Source organism: Callionymus lyra, chromosome 17, assembly GCF_982586985.1.
Source record: "Callionymus lyra chromosome 17, fCalLyr1.hap1.1, whole genome shotgun sequence".
Lineage (NCBI taxonomy): Eukaryota > Metazoa > Chordata > Actinopteri > Syngnathiformes > Callionymidae > Callionymus > Callionymus lyra.
In genome coordinates this window covers 22,366,990-22,389,489 of record NC_141834.1, presented here as the reverse complement: position 1 = coordinate 22,389,489, position 22,500 = coordinate 22,366,990, and the positions used below count along the sequence as shown (strand labels likewise).

Here is a 22,500-nt window from a genome sequence, read left to right as displayed (position 1 = left end):
AGTGTAGCTGGTGAGGAACAAACCCTTGTTGTGCATGATCCAGTCGAACATCTGAGGAGGACAAGTTTCATCTTCTGGTCATCGAGGGATTATAATGGAATAAAAACTTGTTTAATTCTATTATAAATATAATTCAACATCATTTCAATCATTTAATGGACGTAAATCTTAATTAATCTTGAATTAATTTAATTATTTTATTCTTCAAGTACTTTTAAAATACTTTGATGTATATTTAAACTTTGATTCATAATCTTATGTTATTTTCATTTATTTAAATTTATTCAAGTATTTAATTATTCTAAAGTAATTCCACTAAAATAAATAAAAGTTTATTTACGTCGACAAAAACTTCACAATCGCACAAATTATTTAAAAAACTTTTCTCTTGTAAAGTTCTAATATATTTTTAATAGTTTTATTATTTATTTTACCAACTGAGAAAAACTATTTTAGTGTAGTTTTATTTTATAATATTTTATTTTAAATAATTAGAGACCATTTGATGTAAATAACGTTAATATTAAGTGTATATATATATATATATATTAAGTTTTATTTTAGATTTTTTTGTAACAATGAAAAAAACAAGTATTGACTTTTAAATAATAAAGATTTAAAGTATAAATTACAAAAACAAGTATTAATGTCTTAAATGTCTTAAGTTCAAGTGAATACATTTGAATTATTTTTAATGTTATTCTCATTATTTAATGCATTTAATTTTGAATCATTTACATATTAACGTCTTCAAAAACGAATACATTTGTATTGTTTATTATTAGTAACAAATTATTATTATTTATATTTTTAAATCCTTTTTAAACTTTTATTTTATTTTATAATGTTGAAAAAACAAAACCTTATTCATCACAATTTGTTTGTAAATGTAACATTGAAAAATCAATATATAAACTATTTTTATTAGATTTTCTTTATTTTTTAAACATACAAAAACTAAAATATATAAAGTTAAACTTCAACTATGTTTTTTTAATTACAAAAAAGTATTTTTAGATACATATTTAGTTGTATTATATTATAGTAAAAACAAAGTTGTTGCACATCAAAGCCTGGACGGGTGCTGGTGTCAGAGGTCAGAGGTCAGAGGTCACGGCGAGGGTCTGACCTTCTCGGCGTCCTGCTCGAACAGACGCAGCTGGAAACACTGGTCCAGCTTCAGCTTCCTCATGTGCCAGAGCTGCTGCAGGTTCTGTCTGGTGCCGTGGAGCTTGTCCAGCAGATGCGTGACCTTGTTCACCAGGTTGTGGGCGTCGGCGTGAGCGTTGAAGCCGTGGTGGTCGTTAGCGTCTCCGCCGGCGCCGCGGCCCCCGTAGCCGCCGCCGCCGCCGCCGTCCCCGCTGACGCCGCCGTGCGCCTGCAGCCGCTGCAGCAGCCGCCGCCCCTGCGAGTCCAGCTCCTCCACCGACGCCTTGGTGGCTCGTTTCTTCAGGCCGGCGTGCTCCTCCATCAGCCGGCGGGCGCCCTCCAGGTCGCGGGGGAGGTCTCGCTGGGACAGGGTCTCCTGGAGCTCCTCCAGCCTGGACAGGGATCTGGCGGCGTCGCCGGCGAAGGTCTCGAATGAAAGCCGCACCTGCGAGTCAGAAGGTCTTGAGCTCGGATCCACGTTTATAGACTCCGGCAGATGTTTGAAGTGGATTGAAGCCGAGGTTCTGACGCGCTTTGACGAGCAATTACACGAGAACAAAGAGACGCGAACCTCGATCCAGTCATCGTGGTTGTACTCCAGGCTGCCTTCAAAGTCGCCCGTCAGCTGAGACGGATCCACGATTTTGGTCAGACCCTCCAGGGAGACCATCACCGTCTGCAGGCGCCGAGAAGAACCACAGCATCGTTACCACGTGTTGCGTCGTGAAGAATCAAACCTTGATGTTACTCATGTGTGTAGAAGTATCAGTGACATCAGAATCTTGTTAAAATCCTAATTATATTTTATATGTGACCCTGGTCTAGAAAGGCGCTATATAAATAGAGATTATTATTATTATTATTATTATTATTATTCAATCAAAACTCTTCTATATTGAAAGTTCGATTTCTTTTCATTGAATTATTAAATAACATTTTTTAAAACATTTTTCAACTGATTTAAAATACATGTAATATATTTTAAGTTCAAATCTTTTTTAATTCAATATAAATGTTGGTATAATAAGAGTCATCAGACAAAACCAACAGAAAACCGAGCTAATGGATCGATTTTTAGATTGAATTTAAACCGCTATGTATTTAAAAATATTGAAAATAGAACATTTATTTTTTAGTTGTTGGAATAAGAATATTGAACTCTATGTGTAAATCTTTTTTTATAAATTGTAAAAAATATATATTTTATTTAGGAATTAAAAAAGAAGGAATCTTTTCATAAAAAAACTATTGAAATAAATAATTCAATAAAACAAATTCAACATAATATATAAATTAATGAACACAATTATTATTAAATGCTAAAAAAAAAACATTTCAATAAATAAATTAAAAGTTAAAACATTATTAAACGTAAAATCATTCAATATTGAAATACTTCTACATTAATATCATTATAACATCGTGACGAAGTAAACGTTGAAAAGTCCTTGAATGTGAAGAAAAACCTTCAAATCCTCTCGTTCACCTGAAGCTTCGCAGGACAAGAAAACAAAGGTAAAGAAAACGACGCGGTCGTATCTAAACATTCCGGAGGTTCAGCAGACGTCGTGTTATCATGAACACGTGGAAACTCTGGAGAAGAACAAACACAATGTGCCGACAGGAACACTGGGCATGAATAATGGACGAGGGTCGGTCACTTCACGTTGTTAGAACGCAGTTATATATTCACCGACCTCTCAGTGAGAGAAATAAATATGAATTAATGTCACTTTTCATCAACTTGAATGTTTGATATTATACTAGGAAATTAGATAAAATAGTCAAAGTAGTCGTTTAGTAATAAAATATGGAGTTAAATCTGAATAATACGATGAATTACACATGATTTAGTGACGGTTCTCGAGTCTGACGACTTTATTTGAAGCTAGAAAAACATAATTTTATCGATACAAACAATAAATGTGGAGACAAAACAAAACAAAATAGCATTAACGTTGTTTATCTTTTGTCTACGGAGAAACAATCTGACAGAGGAAAGTCTGGAGCTCTTCAAATTAGTGTTTAATTAGTCTTTTATGCTTCATCAAGATTTCACAAATAAAATCATATTAATTTATCTTCATTAAACTTATCTCTTATATCTCTTGTTATTGGTTACAACAATATTACTGACAAAAGTCCCATAATGCACTGCAACAGTTGAAGACTTTATTAAAAAGTAACCTGCTCACAATCTCAAAAAGAATCAAAAAGTAAAAAGTAAAAAGTAACTTTTAATACTGGGTTCAGGATGTCAAAAATTAAAAGTTAATTCATCACAATAAATAAAGTTTCCTTTTTCATCAATTCTTAGGTTTATTGAAAGTTTCCAGATTATTTGTGGAGAGTTTAAAATACTTTTTAAATGAAAATTCAATTCATTTTTTTTACAACGAGATGAGGACTCTCGTAACCTCTCGTTCGTCCAGATTTCAGAGCAACTTTATAAAGTAATAAAGTGTAAAACATGGTCATGATGAGAAGTTACTGCGTCTTGAAGAACATTCACTACATGATGTTGATCATGAGTTGATCTATAAACACAGTTTAGTATGAAGTGTAATCTCTAGTGTCGGAGGAAACGTATGGTTTTGTCCTAAATATCCTGTTGCCATGGTAACTGGGTCAGGACTAAATATACCAGCAGCCCACACGGGAGCAGCAGAACCTGTCGCCTCGTTCCGAAGCGAGAATCAAGAAGATCTGGAACAAACCTCGAACTCGAACTTGGAGCTGCCGAAGTTGGTCCTCTGCTTCTGCCAGAAGTTGTCGGGCTTGATGATGAGCGCCACGTGGATGCAGGACGGGAAGGACTCCTGCAGGATCTTCAGCAGGGGCTTGATGCTGTCCCACTTGGACCCGCGCATGTCCACGATGACCGTGAAGCCGTGCCGGGCCACGTCCTCGCTGCAGGACACATGTCAATCAAAACACATCACAACCTGGAGACCTTATGAACGACAGAAGCTCACGCTCGACACCCTCGACCCACGCTGATGAAAACATGTCTGATGGAGAGAGAGAGGGAAGAAAAGAAAACAAGTATCTTCACGGCAGCTCCTGCTCCAGAGAAGGTTGTTCCTGGAGTTTGAAGCTTTTGAAAGTCTGGACTCGGAGAGAAAAACAGACGCAGACTGTTCTGACTGACCTCGAAGAACAGATCAGATCACGACGGAGAGAGAGAGAGAGAGAGAGAGGGCAAGAGGGAGAGAGAGGGAGAAAGAGAGAGAGAGGGAGAGGGAGAGAGAGAGAGAGGGGGAGAGAAAGAGTAAGAGAGAGAGAGAGAGAGTAAGAGAGAGAGAGAGGGAGAGAGAGAGTAAGAGAGAGAGAGAGAGAGAGAGAGAGGGAGAGAGAGGGGTGAGAGAGAGAGGGAGAGAGAGAGATAGAGGGAGAAAGAGAGAGAGAGAGAGAGAGAGAGTGAGAAAGAGATGGAGAGAAAGCAAGAGGAAGAGAGAGGGAGATGGAGAGAGAGCAAGATGGATAGAGAGCAAGAGGGAGAGAGAGAGAGGGAGAGAGAGAGAGGGAGAGAGAGAGATAGAGAGAGGGAGAGAGAGAGAGGGAGAGAGAGAGATAGAGAGAGAGAGAGAGAGAGAGAGAAAGAGATGGAGAGAGAGGGAGAAGGAGGGAGAGGGAGAGCAAGAGGGAGAGAGAGAGAGAGATGGAGAGAGAGCAAGAGGGAGAGAAAGAGAGAGAGAGGGAGAGAGAGAGAGGTAGAGAGGGAGAGAGAGACTAAAAGAAAGTCACTAATAAAAGACTGATGTCCTCCTGAGTTCATCTTTCACAGCCAGAAACTTGTTCACATCATGAATCTCAGTGAAAATCTACACAAAAGTGAATCTTTCAATGAAATAAATGAGTTTTTGAAACGATGCTCAGCTGCAGAGACACATGAATATAATTCTACGTTTAAATACTTCCTGCATCTGCTCCTGACACTGTATTTTGAGAACATTTATGAATAAAAACGTTTTAGATCATCGTCTCCACCTCAGATCAAAAGTTACCTCCACCAAGGAGGTCACCAGCAGTGTTTTAATTAATGTTCCTGCTCATAACGGCACATAAAACTGATGATGTTTTGAAGATCCATCTGGATCATAGAAGGTTTTGAAGGAGAGGTTGCTCAGTGTGAATTTTTCTGAAAAATGATAACTTTAACTCAGGATCAAGTCAGAGTTTTTTTCCTCCAACTTTAAGAACAAAAAAGAAGAGTTGACCTTGAAACTGGTCACATGCTCTGCACTGACTGACACACTCACTCATGAGGAACTCTCACCTGGGTATCGTAGCCAGGTACGCGATGAGTCGCCGCAGATCTTCGGGTCGTATTCTGTCGTGGTTACTCCGGGCTGGGAAGGTAAGAACTGGACCACCTCGCCGGTCTCTGCCCCCTATTGTGTGAGGACCAGAAGAGTCTTGGTGAAGGTGTGTCTCTGAGCCGAGTAGAAGACGTAGTACCTAGTATCTAAGTGAACATGGACCTGATAGAACCTAGTATCTAAGTGAACATGTACCTGATAGAGCCTAGTATCTAAGTGAACATGTACCTGATAGAACCTAGTATCTTAGTGAACATGTACCTGATAGAACCTAGTATCTAAGTGAACATGTACCTGATAGAACCTAGTATCTACGGGAACATGTACCTGATAGAACCTAGTATCTTAGTGAACATGTACCGGATAGAACCTAGTATCTAAGTGAACATGTACCGGATAGAACCTAGTATCTAAGTGAACATGTACCTGAAAGAACCTAGTATCTAAGTGAACATGTACCTGATAGAACCTAGTATCTACGGGAACATGTACCTGATAGAACCTAGTATCTTAGTGAACATGTACCGGATAGAACCTAGTATCTAAGTGAACATGTACCTGAAAGAACCTAGTATCTAAGTGAACATGTACCTGATAGAACCTAGTATCTACGGGAACATGTACCTGATAGAACCTAGTATCTTAGTGAACATGTACCGGATAGAACCTAGTATCTAAGTGAACATGTACCTGAAAGAACCTAGTATCTAAGTGAACATGTACCTGAAAGAACCTAGTATCTAAGTGAACATGTACCTGATAGAACCTAGTATCTTAGTGAACATGTACCTGATAGAACCTAGTATCTTAGTGAACATGTACCGGATAGAACCTAGTATCTAAGTGAACATGTACCTGATAGAACCTAGTATCTAAGTGAACATGTACCTGATAGAACCTAGTATCTATGTGAACATGTACCTGAAAGAACCTAGTATCTAAGTGAACATGTACCTGAAAGAACCTAGTATCTACGTGAACATGTACCTGATAGAACCTAGTATCTAAGTGAACATGTACCTGATAGAACCTAGTATCTAAGTGAACATGTACCTGATAGAACCTAGTATCTATGTGAACATGTACCTGAAAGAACCTAGTATCTAAGTGAACATGTACCTGAAAGAACCTAGTATCTACGTGAACATGTACCTGATAGAACCTAGTATCTAAGTGAACATGTACCTGATAGAACCTAGTATCTAAGTGAACATGTACCTGATAGAACCTAGTATCTACGGGAACATGTACCTGATAGAACCTAGTATCTAAGTGAACATGTACCTGATAGAACCTAGTATCTAAGTGAACATGTACCTGATAGAACCTAGTATCTATGTGAACATGTACCTGATAGAACCTAGTATCTAAGTGAACATGTACCTGATAGAACCTAGTATCTACGGGAACATGTACCTGAAAGAACCTAGTATCTAAGTGAACATGTACCTGATAGAACCTAGTATCTACGGGAACATGTACCTGAAAGAACCTAGTATCTACGTGAACATGTACCTGATAGAACCTATTATCTAAGTGAACATATACCTGAAAGAACCTAGTATCTACGTGAACATGTACCTGAAAGAACCTAGTATCTACGTGAACATGTACCTGATAGAACCTAGTATCTAAGTGAACATGTACCTGAAAGAACCTAGTATCTACGTGAACATGTACCTGAAAGAACCTAGTATCTACGTGAACATGTACCTGATATAACCTAGTATCTAAGTGAACATGTACCTGAAAGAACCTAGTATCTACGTGAACATGTACCTGAAAGAACCTAGTATCTAAGTGAACATGTACCTGAAAGAACCTAGTATCTACATGAACATGTACCTGAAAGAACCTAGTATCTAAGTGAACATGTACCTGATAGAACCTAGTATCTACGTGAACATGTACCTGATAGAACCTAGTATCTACGTGAACATGTACCTGAAAGAACCTAGTATCTACGTGAACATGTACCTGATAGAACCTAGTATCTAAGTGAACATGTACCTGATAGAACCTAGTATCTACGTGAACATGTACCTGATAGAACCTAGTATCTATGTGAACATGTACCTGATAGAACCTAGTATCTAAGTGAACATGTACCTGATATAACCTAGTATCTACGTGAACATGTACCTGATAGAACCTAGTATCTATGTGAACATGTACCTGATAGAACCTAGTATCTAAGTGAACATGTACCTGATAGAACCTAGTATCTAAGTGAACATGTACCTGAAAGAACCTAGTATCTAAGTGAACATGTACCTGATAGAACCTAGTATCTAAGTGAACATGTACCTGAAAGAACCTAGTATCTAAGTGAACATGTACCTGATAGAACCTAGTATCTAAGTGAACATGTACCTGAAAGAACCTAGTATCTAAGTGAACATGTACCTGATAGAACCTAGTATCTAAGTGAACAAGTACCTGATAGAACCTAGTATCTAAGTGAACATGTACCTGATAGAACCTAGTATCTAAGTGAACATGTACCTGATAGAACCTAGTATCTTAGTGAACATGTACCTGATAGAACCTAGTATCTTAGTGAACATGTACCGGATAGAACCTAGTATCTAAGTGAACATGTACCTGATAGAACCTAGTATCTAAGTGAACATGTACCTGATAGAACCTAGTATCTATGTGAACATGTACCTGAAAGAACCTAGTATCTAAGTGAAGATGTACCTGAAAGAACCTAGTATCTACGTGAACATGTACCTGATAGAACCTAGTATCTAAGTGAACATGTACCTGATAGAACCTAGTATCTAAGTGAACATGTACCTGATAGAACCTAGTATCTATGTGAACATGTACCTGAAAGAACCTAGTATCTAAGTGAACATGTACCTGAAAGAACCTAGTATCTACGTGAACATGTACCTGATAGAACCTAGTATCTAAGTGAACATGTACCTGATAGAACCTAGTATCTAAGTGAACATGTACCTGATAGAACCTAGTATCTACGGGAACATGTACCTGATAGAACCTAGTATCTAAGTGAACATGTACCTGATAGAACCTAGTATCTAAGTGAACATGTACCTGATAGAACCTAGTATCTATGTGAACATGTACCTGATAGAACCTAGTATCTAAGTGAACATGTACCTGATAGAACCTAGTATCTACGGGAACATGTACCTGAAAGAACCTAGTATCTAAGTGAACATGTACCTGATAGAACCTAGTATCTAAGTGAACATGTACCTGATAGAACCTAGTATCTACGGGAACATGTACCTGAAAGAACCTAGTATCTAAGTGAACATGTACCTGATAGAACCTAGTATCTACGGGAACATGTACCTGAAAGAACCTAGTATCTACGTGAACATGTACCTGATAGAACCTATTATCTAAGTGAACATATACCTGAAAGAACCTAGTATCTACGTGAACATGTACCTGAAAGAACCTAGTATCTACGTGAACATGTACCTGATAGAACCTAGTATCTAAGTGAACATGTACCTGAAAGAACCTAGTATCTACGTGAACATGTACCTGAAAGAACCTAGTATCTACGTGAACATGTACCTGATATAACCTAGTATCTAAGTGAACATGTACCTGAAAGAACCTAGTATCTACGTGAACATGTACCTGAAAGAACCTAGTATCTAAGTGAACATGTACCTGAAAGAACCTAGTATCTACGTGAACATGTACCTGAAAGAACCTAGTATCTAAGTGAACATGTACCTGATAGAACCTAGTATCTACGTGAACATGTACCTGATATAACCTAGTATCTACGTGAACATGTACCTGAAAGAACCTAGTATCTACGTGAACATGTACCTGATAGAACCTAGTATCTAAGTGAACATGTACCTGATAGAACCTAGTATCTACGTGAACATGTACCTGATAGAACCTAGTATCTATGTGAACATGTACCTGATAGAACCTAGTATCTAAGTGAACATGTACCTGATATAACCTAGTATCTACGTGAACATGTACCTGATAGAACCTAGTATCTATGTGAACATGTACCTGATAGAACCTAGTATCTAAGTGAACATGTACCTGATAGAACCTAGTATCTAAGTGAACATGTACCTGAAAGAACCTAGTATCTAAGTGAACATGTACCTGATAGAACCTAGTATCTAAGTGAACATGTACCTGAAAGAACCTAGTATCTAAGTGAACATGTACCTGATAGAACCTAGTATCTAAGTGAACATGTACCTGAAAGAACCTAGTATCTAAGTGAACATGTACCTGATAGAACCTAGTATCTAAGTGAACAAGTACCTGATAGAACCTAGTATCTAAGTGAACATGTACCTGATAGAACCTAGTATCTAAGTGAACATGTACCTGATAGAACCTAGTATCTAAGTGAACAAGTACCTGATAGAAAAGCCACCTTCTCCTTGAGGATCGGCAGCACGTCGATCGCCTTCATGTCCTCATTGCGATGAAACCCTGAGAAACACAGAAAAACATATTTTGTAAACTTGTGAACAAGAAACTTCAGAATACAAAAGTATTTTGTTTGTTGCAGTTTTTTGTGTTTTCTTTCGAAAAAACAAGTAACTGAAAGTATTACATTTTTACATCAAATCCTGATAAAGTCACATGAGAAAGACAAGACACTGTTGTTTATTTTATGTAGTTTCATCTGGAATATAGAAAGTTATTATTCACTCGTATGGCCTCTAACTGCTGCTGTGCAATGAGACTTATTACACTAATGAATCGCACATTTTTTCACCAGATTGCTTCGACATTAGAAGTTGATTTATCATTTTTTTTGTTTCTTTTTGTTGCAGTTGATCTATTATATCAACACACTTTCACAAACCAACCATTTATATTAAAACTATTACTAACAGTACAAATAAATGAATAGTATTCTGTTCAGATAATAACGTTTGAAGAAAAAAAAAAGAATAAAAAATATATATTTTATTAATGAGAAAATAAATGTATATTATGAGTTAAAAATAATTTATATATTTAAAAAAATGTTTTAAAAAAGGTGATTAAAATAATAAATGAAAAGTCAATTATGAGGAAAATGTAAAAAAAAAACCAGACAAAATCTGAAAGAAAAACACAATAAAAAACTTGTTAAAATAAAAGGGCGAGAGAAAACAACGGATGAAGTTTGATTTATAACTTACTTACTTATATAAAATAAGGAACTTGACGACCATAATAAACAAAATGAAAACAAATCAAATACAACTTTATTCTAAACTTGCTCTTCTAACATCTGTGGAGACTGAACGACTCTGTAGCCATTAGCTCACAGAACCATCTGCAGACCCTCAGATAACCATCACGACGGACACACTATGGACCAGAAACAACACAACTCTGAGTGTGTAGATACTTGAAACTTCCGCTGAGTTCTGACAGATTCTTCTGCTGTTGATCTTGAACTCTGACCTCAGCATTTCTGCTGCACCAGTGGAATCGACTTTAACGTTCAGCTTTTACTCACACACTATATATCTCTATATATCATTATATATTACTATATATTACTATATATCTCTATATATCATTATATATTACTATATATTACTATATATTACTATATATTACTATATATTACTATATATCTCTATATATCATTATATAATACTATATATCTCTATATATCATTATATATTACTATATATTACTATATATTACTATATATTACTATATATCTCTATGTATCATTATATAATACTATATATCTCTATATATCATTATATATTACTATATATTACTATATATCTCTATATATCATTATATATTACTATATATTACTATATATCTCTATATATCATTATATATTACTATATATTACTATATATCTCTATATATCATTATATAATACTATATATCTCTATATATCTCTATATATCATTATATAATACTATATATCTCTAAATATCTCTATATATCATTATATATTACTTTATATCTCTATATATCTCTATATATCTCTATATGTCTCTATATATCATTATATATTACTTTATATCTCTATATATCTCTATATATCATTATATATTACTATATGTCTCTATATATCATTATATATTACTATATGTCTCTATATATCATTATATATTACTATATAGCTCTATATATCATTATATATTACTATATATCTCTATATGTCTCTATATATCATTATATATTACTATATATTACTATATATTACTATCATTATATATTACTATATATCTCTATATATCATTATATATTACTATATGTCTCTATATATCATTATATATTACTATATATCTCTATATATCATTATATATTACTATATATCTCTATATATCATTATATATTACTATATATTACTATATATTACTATATATTACTATATATCTCTATATATCATTATATAATACTATATATCTCTATATATCATTATATGTTACTATATATTACTATATATTACTATATATTACTATATATCTCTATATATCATTATATAATACTATATATCTCTATATATCATTATATATTACTATATATTACTATATATCTCTATATATCATTATATATTACTATATATTACTATATATCTCTATATATCATTATATATTACTATATATTACTATATATCTCTATATATCATTATATAATACTATATATCTCTATATATCATTATATAATACTATATATCTCTATATATCTCTATATATCATTATATATTACTTTATATCTCTATATATCTCTATATATCTCTATATGTCTCTATATATCATTATATATTACTTTATATCTCTATATATCTCTATATATCATTATATATTACTATATGTCTCTATATATCATTATATATTACTATATGTCTCTATATATCATTATATATTACTATATAGCTCTATATATCATTATATATTACTATATATCTCTATATATCATTATATATTACTATATATTACTATATATTACTATCATTATATATTACTATATATCTCTATATATCATTATATATTACTATATGTCTCTATATATCATTATATATTACTATATATCTCTATATATCATTACATATTACTATATATCTCTATATATCATTATATATTACTATATGTCTCTATATATCATTACATATTACTATATATCTCTATATATCATTATATATTACTATATGTCTCTATATATCATTACATATTACTATATATCTCTATATATCATTATATATATATTACTATATATCTCTATATATCATTATATATATATTACTATATATCTCTATATGTCTCTATATATCATTATATATTACTTTATATCTCTATATATCTCTATATATCATTATATATCACTATATGTCTCTATATATCATTATATATTACTATATGTCTCTATATATCATTATATATTACTATATGTCTCTATATATCATTACATATTACTATATATCTCTATATATCATTATATATTACTATATGTCTCTATATATCATTACATATTACTATATATCTCTATATATCATTATATATATATTACTATATATCTCTATATATCATTATATATATATTACTATATATCTCTATATGTCTCTATATATCATTATATATTACTTTATATCTCTATATATCTCTATATATCATTATATATCACTATATGTCTCTATATATCATTATATATTACTATATGTCTCTATATATCATTATATATTACTATATGTCTCTATATATCATTACATATTACTATATATCTCTATATATCATTATATATATATTACTATATATCTCTATATGTCTCAATATATCATTATATATTACTTTATATCTCTTTATATCTCTATATATCATTATATATCACTATATGTCTCTATATATCATTATATATTACTATATATCTCTATATATCATTACATATTACTATATATCTCTATATATCATTATATATATATTACTATATATCTCTATATGTCTCAATATATCATTATATATTACTTTATATCTCTTTATATCTCTATATATCATTATATATCACTATATGTCTCTATATATCATTATATATTACTATATATCTCTATATATCACTATATATCGCTAAACTGTATTAAACCGTAAACATGAAGCATAAAATAATAAGAAAAACATCTGTCGCCCGAATTTATTCCTTTTTTAATTTAAATTTTTAAATCTTTGAATTTGTTTTCAATCGATCCATTGTTGTTGAATCAAAATAATCAAATCTGGCAAAACTTAGTTTTATTTTGACGTATCGTTGACCCTGTATTGTGACACAACAACAACACATTCTTGACAATACACACAACCGAAGACAACAACAACTATCAAGTTCAAATCCCAACAAGAGAAACAAAGTTTCCTAATATTTCAGTCAGAACTTCATCATAGAGTGAAGATCGACTCAAACTACAGATGCCTGTGTTCACGAGTTAAACTCAGTTAAACTCAGTTAAACTCAGTTAAACTCAGTTAAACTCAGTTAAACTCAGTTAAACTCAGTTAAACTCAGTTAAACCGCAGCTTCTTACAAAGCTGTTTAAAACTGGCATCATCTGCTAACACCAGACAGATGTTCATTAAACATCTGCGCCGACGACTCCTGCTTCTCTTCATCCAAACACAAACATAGACGTCTGGGCTCAGATGTTTTGAACGTATGCATTAGCGCGGGGGTGTCCAGAGGTCACAGCTAACCAGTCTAACTAGTTCCTCTGCACGAGCATCTGCTGCTCAACCATGTGTTTCTGATCCTGGCGCGAGAAGACGAAGCAGCGAATGTTTCCAGCGACATGAGTTTGTCGACGACGAGCACGAGCGCCTCGACATGGATCTGTTAACGTTCCACATGAGCGCTGAGGAACCATCATGGATCCGTTAACGTTCCCCCAGAGCGCTGAGGAACCATCATGGATCTGTTAACGTTCCACCAGAGCGCTGAGGAACCATCATGGATCCGTTAACGTTCCCCCAGAGCGCTGAGGAACCATCATGGATCTGTTAACGTTCCACCAGAGCGCTGAGGAACCATCATGGATCTGTTAACGTTCCACCAGAGCGCTGAGGAACCATCATGGATCCGTTAACGTTCCCCCAGAGCGCGGGGGAACGTTAACGGATCCGTTAACGTTCCCCCAGAGCGCTGAGGAACCATCATGGATCCGTTAACGTTCCCCCAGAGCGCTGAGGAACCATCATGGATCCGTTAACGTTCCCCCAGAGCGCTGAGGAACCATCATGGATCCGTTAACGTTCCACCAGAGCGCTGAGGAACCATCATGGATCCGTTAACGTTCCCCCAGAGCGCTGAGGAACCATCATGGATCTGTTAACGTTCCACCAGAGCGCTGAGGAACCATCATGGATCCGTTAACGTTCCACCAGAGTGCTGAGGAACCATCATGGATCCGTGAACGTTCCACCAGAGCGCTGAGGAACCATCATGGATCCGTTAACGTTCCCCCAGAGCGCTGAGGAACCATCATGGATCTGTTAACGTTCCCCCAGAGCGCTGAGGAACCATCATGGATCTGTTAACGTTCCACCAGAGCGCTGAGGAACCATCATGGATCCGTTAACGTTCCACCAGAGCGCTGAGGAACCATCATGGATCTGTTAACGTTCCACCAGAGCGCTGAGGAACCATCATGGATCCGTTAACGTTCCACCAGAGCGCTGAGGAACCGACATGGATCTGTTAACGTTCCCCCAGAGCGCTGAGGAACCATCATGGATCCGTTAACGTTCCACCAGAGCTCTGAGGAACCATCATGGATCCGTTAACGTTCCCCCAGAGCGCTGAGGAACCGACATGGATCCGTTAACGTTCCCCCAGAGCGCTGAGGAACCATCATGGATCCGTTAACGTTCCCCCAGAGCGCTGAGGAACCGACATGGATCCGTTAACGTTCCACCAGAGCGCTGAGGAACCGACATGGATCCGTTAACGTTCCCCCAGAGCGCTGAGGAACCGACATGGATCCGTTAACGTTCCACCAGAGCGCTGAGGAACCATCATGGATCCGTTAACGTTCCCCCAGAGCGCTGAGGAACCATCATGGATCCGTTAACGTTCCCCCAGAGCACTGAGGAACCAACATGGATCCGTTAACGTTCCCCCAGAGCGCTGAGGAACCGACATGGATCCGTTAACGTTCCCCCAGAGCACTGAGGAATCATCATGGATCCGTTAACGTTCCCCCAGAGCACTGAGGAACCATCATGGATCCGTTAACGTTCCCCCAGAGCGCTGAGGAACCGACATGGATCCGTTAACGTTCCCCCAGAGCGCTGAGGAACCATCATGGATCCGTTAACGTTCCCTCAGAGCGCTGAGGAACCAACATGGATCCGTTAACGTTCCCTCAGAGCACTGAGGAACCATCATGGATCCGTTAACATTCCCCCAGAGCGCTGAGGAACCGACATGGATCCGTTAACGTTCCCTCAGAGCACTGAGGAACCATCATGGATCCGTTAACGTTCCCCCAGACTGTTGAGGAACCGACATGGATCCGTTAACGTTCCCCCAGAGCGCTGAGGAACCGACATGGATCCGTTAACGTTCCCCCAGAGCGCTGAGGAACCATCATGGATCCGTTAACGTTCCCTCAGAGCGCTGAGGAACCGACATGGATCCGTTAACGTTCCCCCAGAGCGCTGAGGAACTGACATGGATCTATTAACGTTCCCTCAGAGCGCTGAGGAACCGACATGGATCCGTTAACGTTCCCTCAGAGCGCTGAGGAACCGACATGGATCCGTTAACGTTCCCTCAGAGCGCTGAGGAACCGACATGGATCCGTTAACGTTCCCCCAGAGCGCTGAGGAACCATCATGGATCCGTTAACGTTCCCCCAGAGCGCTGAGGAACCGACATGGATCCGTTAACGTTCCCTCAGAGCGCTGAGGAACCGACATGGATCCGTTAACGTTCCCCCAGAGCGCTGAGGAACCAACATGGATCCGTTAACGTCCCACCAGAGCGCTGAGGAACCGACATGGATCCGTTAACGTTCCCCCAGAGCGCTGAGGAACCATCATGGATCCGTTAACGTTCCCCCAGAGCGCTGAGGAACCATCATGGATCCGTTAACGTTCCCCCAGAGCGCTGAGGAACCGACATGGATCCGTTAACGTTCCCCCAGAGTGCTGAGGAACCATCATGGATCCGTTAACGTTCCCCCAGAGCGCTGAGGAACCGACATGGATCCTTTAACGTTCCCCCAGAGCGCTGAGGAACCGACATGGATCCGTTAACGTTCCCCCAGAGCGCTGAGGAACCGACACGGATCCGTTAACGTTCCCCCAGAGCGTTGAGGAACCGACACGGATCCGTTAACGTTCCCCCAGAGCGCTGAGGAACCGACATGGATCCGTTAACGTTCCCCCAGAGCGCTGAGGAACCGACATGGATCCGTTAACGTTCCCCCAGAGCGCTGAGGAACCAACATGGATCCGTTAACGTTCCCCCAGAGCGCTGAGGAACCGACATGGATCCGTTAACGTTCCCCCAGAGTGCTGAGGAACCATCATGGATCCGTTAACGTTCCCCCAGAGCGCTGAGGAACCGACATGGATCCTTTAACGTTCCACCAGAGCGCTGAGGAACCGACATGGATCCGTTAACGTTCCACCAGAGCGCTGAGGAACCGACATGGATCCGTTAACGTTCCCCCAGAGCGCTGAGGAACCGACATGGATCCGTTAATGTTCCCCCAGAGCGCTGAGGAACCAACATGGATCCGTTAACGTCCCACCAGAGCGCTGAGGAACCGACATGGATCCGTTAACGTTCCCCCAGAGCGCTGAGGAACCATCATGGATCCGTTAACGTTCCCTCAGAGCGCTGAGGAACCGACATGGATCCGTTAACGTTCCACCAGAGCGCTGAGGAACCGACATGGATCCGTTAACGTTCCCCCAGAGCGCTGAGGAACCATCATGGATCCGTTAACGTTCCCTCAGAGTGCTGAGGAACCGACATGGATCCGTTAACGTTCCCCCAGAGTGCTGAGGAACCGACATGGATCCGTTAACGTTCCCCCAGAGCGCTGAGGAACCGACATGGATCCATTAAAGTTCCCCCAGAGCGCTGAGGAACCGACACAAATCCGTTAACGTTCCCCCAGAGCGCTGAGGAACCGACATGGATCCGTTAACGTTCCCCCAGAGCACTGAGGAATCATCATGGATCCGTTAACGTTCCCCCAGAGCGCTGAGGAACCATCATGGATCCGTTAACGTTCCCCCAGAGCACTGAGGAACCAACATGGATCCGTTAACGTTCCCCCAGAGCGCTGAGGAACCGACATGGATCCGTTAACGTTCCCCCAGAGCACTGAGGAATCATCATGGATCCGTTAACGTTCCCCCAGAGCACTGAGGAACCATCATGGATCCGTTAACGTTCCCCCAGAGCGCTGAGGAACCAACATGGATCCGTTAACGTCCCACCAGAGCGCTGAGGAACCGACATGGATCCGTTAACGTTCCCCCAGAGCGCTGAGGAACCATCATGGATCCGTTAACGTTCCCCCAGAGCGCTGAGGAACCATCATGGATCCGTTAACGTTCCCCCAGAGCGCTGAGGAACCGACATGGATCCGTTAACGTTCCCCCAGAGTGCTGAGGAACCATCATGGATCCGTTAACGTTCCCCCAGAGCGCTGAGGAACCGACATGGATCCTTTAACGTTCCCCCAGAGCGCTGAGGAACCGACATGGATCCGTTAACGTTCCCCCAGAGCGCTGAGGAACCGACACGGATCCGTTAACGTTCCCCCAGAGCGTTGAGGAACCGACACGGATCCGTTAACGTTCCCCCAGAGCGCTGAGGAACCGACATGGATCCGTTAACGTTCCCCCAGAGCGCTGAGGAACCGACATGGATCCGTTAACGTTCCCCCAGAGCGCTGAGGAACCAACATGGATCCGTTAACGTTCCCCCAGAGCGCTGAGGAACCGACATGGATCCGTTAACGTTCCCCCAGAGTGCTGAGGAACCATCATGGATCCGTTAACGTTCCCCCAGAGCGCTGAGGAACCGACATGGATCCTTTAACGTTCCACCAGAGCGCTGAGGAACCGACATGGATCCGTTAACGTTCCACCAGAGCGCTGAGGAACCGACATGGATCCGTTAACGTTCCCCCAGAGCGCTGAGGAACCGACATGGATCCGTTAATGTTCCCCCAGAGCGCTGAGGAACCAACATGGATCCGTTAACGTCCCACCAGAGCGCTGAGGAACCGACATGGATCCGTTAACGTTCCCCCAGAGCGCTGAGGAACCATCATGGATCCGTTAACGTTCCCCCAGAGCGCTGAGGAACCATCATGGATCCGTTAACGTTCCCTCAGAGCGCTGAGGAACCGACATGGATCCGTTAACGTTCCACCAGAGCGCTGAGGAACCGACATGGATCCGTTAACGTTCCCCCAGAGTGCTGAGGAACCGACATGGATCCGTTAACGTTCCCCCAGAGCGCTGAGGAACCGACATGGATCCATTAAAGTTCCCCCAGAGCGCTGAGGAACCGACACAAATCCGTTAACGTTCCCCCAGAGCGCTGAGGAACCGACATGGATCCGTTAACGTTCCCCCAGAGCGCTGAGGAACCGACATGGATCCGTTAACGTTCCCCCAGAGCGCTGAGGAACCAACATGGATCCGTTAACGTTCCCTCAGAGCGCTGAGGAACCGACATGGATCCGTTAACGTTCCACCAGAGCGCTGAGGAACCGACATGGATCCGTTAACGTTCCCCCAGAGCGCTGAGGAACCATCATGGATCCGTTAACGTTCCCCCAGAGCGCTGAGGAACCGACATGGATCCGTTAACGTTCCCCCAGAGCGCTGAGGAACCGACATGGATCCGTTAACGTTCCCCCAGAGCGCTGAGGAACCGACATGGATCCGGTAACGTTCCCCCAGAGCGCTGAGGAACCGACATGGATCCGTTAACGTTCCCCCAGAGCGCTGAGGAACCAACATGGATCCGTTAACGTTCCCCCAGAGCGCTGAGGAACCGACATGGATCCGTTAACGTTCCCCCAGAGCGCTGAGGAACCGACATGGATCCATTAAAGTTCCCCCAGAGCGCTGAGGAACGACACGGATCCGTTAACGTTCCCCCAGAGCGCTGAGGAACCGACATGGATCCGTTAACGTTCCACCAGAGCGCTGAGGAACCGACATGGATCCGTTAACGTTCCACCAGAGCGCTGAGGAACCGACATGGATCCGTTAACGTTCCACCAGAGCGCTGAGGAACCGACATGGATCTGTTAACGTTCCCCCAGAATGCTGAGGAACCGACGGAACGTTTCCGAGCATTCTTCGCGATCCTCGCTGATGTTTCCTGCACCGCAGACTGAAGACAAAACACTCTCCAGAACCACCGCAGACGTTGCTGCCGCTGGCGTTCCACGAGGTGTCGGGCAGAGTCCCAGACCCGGGTTCCCAAGGCCCTGCAGGAGAAGCTCGTCTTCGGCGAGCGGGTGATAGCGTCGGATCTGGATGCACAGACGGAGCGTCGAGGATAAGCCGGCGAGCGCCACATGACGCCAACTCCGCTCGTAACCTCGTAACCTCAGACTCCGGAGCAATTAGACGCCGGCTCGTGCGCACACGCTTCATAATACTGCGGAATTACAACGACTCCCCGGTGGACTGGGACTGAGACTGAGAGTGAGAGGATACATTCCAGCTGCCGGCCTCGATCGCGGCGGCGGAGTTTGACGTCCCTGCAGCGGAAACACAGCAGTTCAACATTCCTGCAGCTCGTGTCAGAGTCGTGTGCACGAGCAGCAGCATGGTGGAGTCGACATCTAAGATGGTTAAGATAGTTAAGATAGTTAAGATAGTTAAGGTAGTTAAGGTAGTTAAGATAGTTAAGATAGTTAAGATAGTTAAGGTAGTTAAGATAGTTAAGGTAGTTAAGATAGTTAAGATAGTTAAGATAGTTAAGGTAGTTAAGGTAGTTGAGATAGTTAAGATAGTTAAGGTAGTTAAGATAGTTAAGGTAGTTAAGATAGTTAAGGTAGTTAAGGTAGTTAAGATAGTTAAGATAGTTAAGGTAGTTAAGATAGTTAAGATAGTTAAGATAGTCTTCATGATCCTGTTCTCACTCTGTCTCTCATCTCCTGAACAGAGGAGACGACGGTTGCATTCATTACCTTTTCTGTTCTGAGAGTATTTGTGAAGCCTCCAGGACTACAACACTGGCCCAACAAAGTAAACACATGTACATACTTTAGCAACTAGTTATTGTCAAGATGTTGAAGATACATATCATGATACAAGGATACGATATATAGGGATAAATAGTATATATGTGTAGTATTGTCCATACTTGCCTCTGGTGTTGTGATAGTGTAGTAACAAGTATATATGTGTAGTATTGTGGAGTACTTGACTCTGGTGTTGTGATAGTGTAGCAACAAGTATATATGTGTAGTATTGTGGAGTACTTGACTCTGGTGTTGTGATAGTGTAGTAACGAGTATATATGTGTAGTATTGTGGAGTATTTGACTCTGGTGTTGTGATAGTGTAGTAACAAGTATATATGTGTAGTATTGTCCAGTACTTGACTCTGGAGTTGTGATAGTGTAGTAACAAGTATATATGTGTAGTATTGTGGAGTACTTGACTCTGGTGTTGTGATAGTGTAGTAACAAGTATATATGTGTAGTATTGTCCAGTACTTGACTCTGGTGTTGTGATAGTGTAGTTACAAGTATATATGTGTAGTATTGTCCAGTACTTGACTCTGGTGTTTTGATAGTGTAGTAACAAGTATATATGTGTAGTATTGTGGAGTACTTGACTCTGGTGTTGTGATAGTGTAGTAACAAGTATATATGTGTAGTATTGTCCAGTACTTGACTCTGGTGTTGCAGAATTAAATATGTCCAAACATCAGCTTTAAAAGCTGCTGGACTCACTGTATCCTCTCGTCCTCAGTCATCATTCTTCCTTTAGCTGCAGAGGATGTAACAACTGCTGCCATCTAGAGGCCGGAGGTTTAATTGCAACAAAACAATGAACAAACGTCCTGAATATCTGCAGGTTAATAGTAAATTAAAAAACTCATCAATTAAAGTAGGTTAAAACATTATTTTAAATCTCATTTAAAAATGACTCAGCAATAATTATGAACGTTCAGAATTAATTTATAAACATTAAACGTTTAAAAAAAAATATCAATATCAAGTCAGAGCAAGAGTAAAAACAAGTGAAGCGTAAACTCACTTCGATAAAGTCATTATTGTTATTTTCAGGAGGATAAAACCCTTGTTTTTCATGACTCAGCAGTATTTTCACACGTGTTTACTGTGGTGTCAGAAGATGATTCTAACAAACTAGATCCACAGAACAGCAACGATGGTTCAACAGGTCAACGTAGATGCCTTCACACGTCTGTGTCCATCTATGTTTGGATGCTGTGAAGTTGACACTGTTTTCTATCTTCACGTCTGCTTCTGCTGGACGTCTCCTGACGTCCTCGTGTCCCTGGTTTGACGACCGTCTCCACGGAGGCTGCAGGTGCAGAACAACAACCTCCTGCCGTCGTTACATCACAGTAACTCAGAGAGAAACCTCTCGTCTGCTCTCATCCACGTCTGCTCCACTTCTCCGTGACCTTCTCTGTGGTCGTCTCCACTTTCAGTTCCTCTGGCTGTTGTTACAGGAGGACTAACAGGAGGAACAACACTTTGCTCGCACCACAGACCTCCTGACCCGCGTCTCACCCCGGCACACCGGTCGCAGAGAGAGGCTCGTAGGAGCTGCAGGTGAAATCAAACCCCGCGATCGGAGGAGGAGGTTTTGAGAAGAGACCACAGAATATATGCAACGGCATGAATGTTATTAGAAAACATAAACATTGAGGGTCAGTCAAAAATAAACCTTCAAACTGGTCAAAATTGAAAACCAGTCGCTGACTCAGCGTTAAAGTGAGAAGTTATTATACACTTGTTGTTGTTTGTGAAGTTTTATTTGAATGATTTTATCTAAAGGTCCGTGAACATCATGCTAACATTAAACCAC

General features: G+C 39.9%; 1 protein-coding gene across 2 annotated transcripts in view; it reads right to left on the bottom strand.

Annotated features, from left to right (window-relative positions):
- The window catches only part of triob (trio Rho guanine nucleotide exchange factor b), a 153,351-nt gene that overhangs the window by 82,086 nt on the left and 48,765 nt on the right, over nt 1-22,500 (bottom strand). For both annotated transcript variants that reach the window (XM_087778987.1, XM_087778986.1), the window contains exons 3-8: nt 9,858-9,932; nt 5,429-5,543; nt 3,867-4,059; nt 1,721-1,825; nt 1,130-1,594; nt 1-51 (exon numbers count right to left, since the gene is read on the bottom strand). The exon at nt 1-51 is cut by the window's left edge and continues 72 nt beyond it. In XM_087778987.1, the coding sequence (XP_087635113.1) occupies nt 1-51; nt 1,130-1,594; nt 1,721-1,825; nt 3,867-4,059; nt 5,429-5,543; nt 9,858-9,932 (1,004 nt within the window). The remainder of the gene's footprint in view (nt 52-1,129; nt 1,595-1,720; nt 1,826-3,866; nt 4,060-5,428; nt 5,544-9,857; nt 9,933-22,500) is intronic.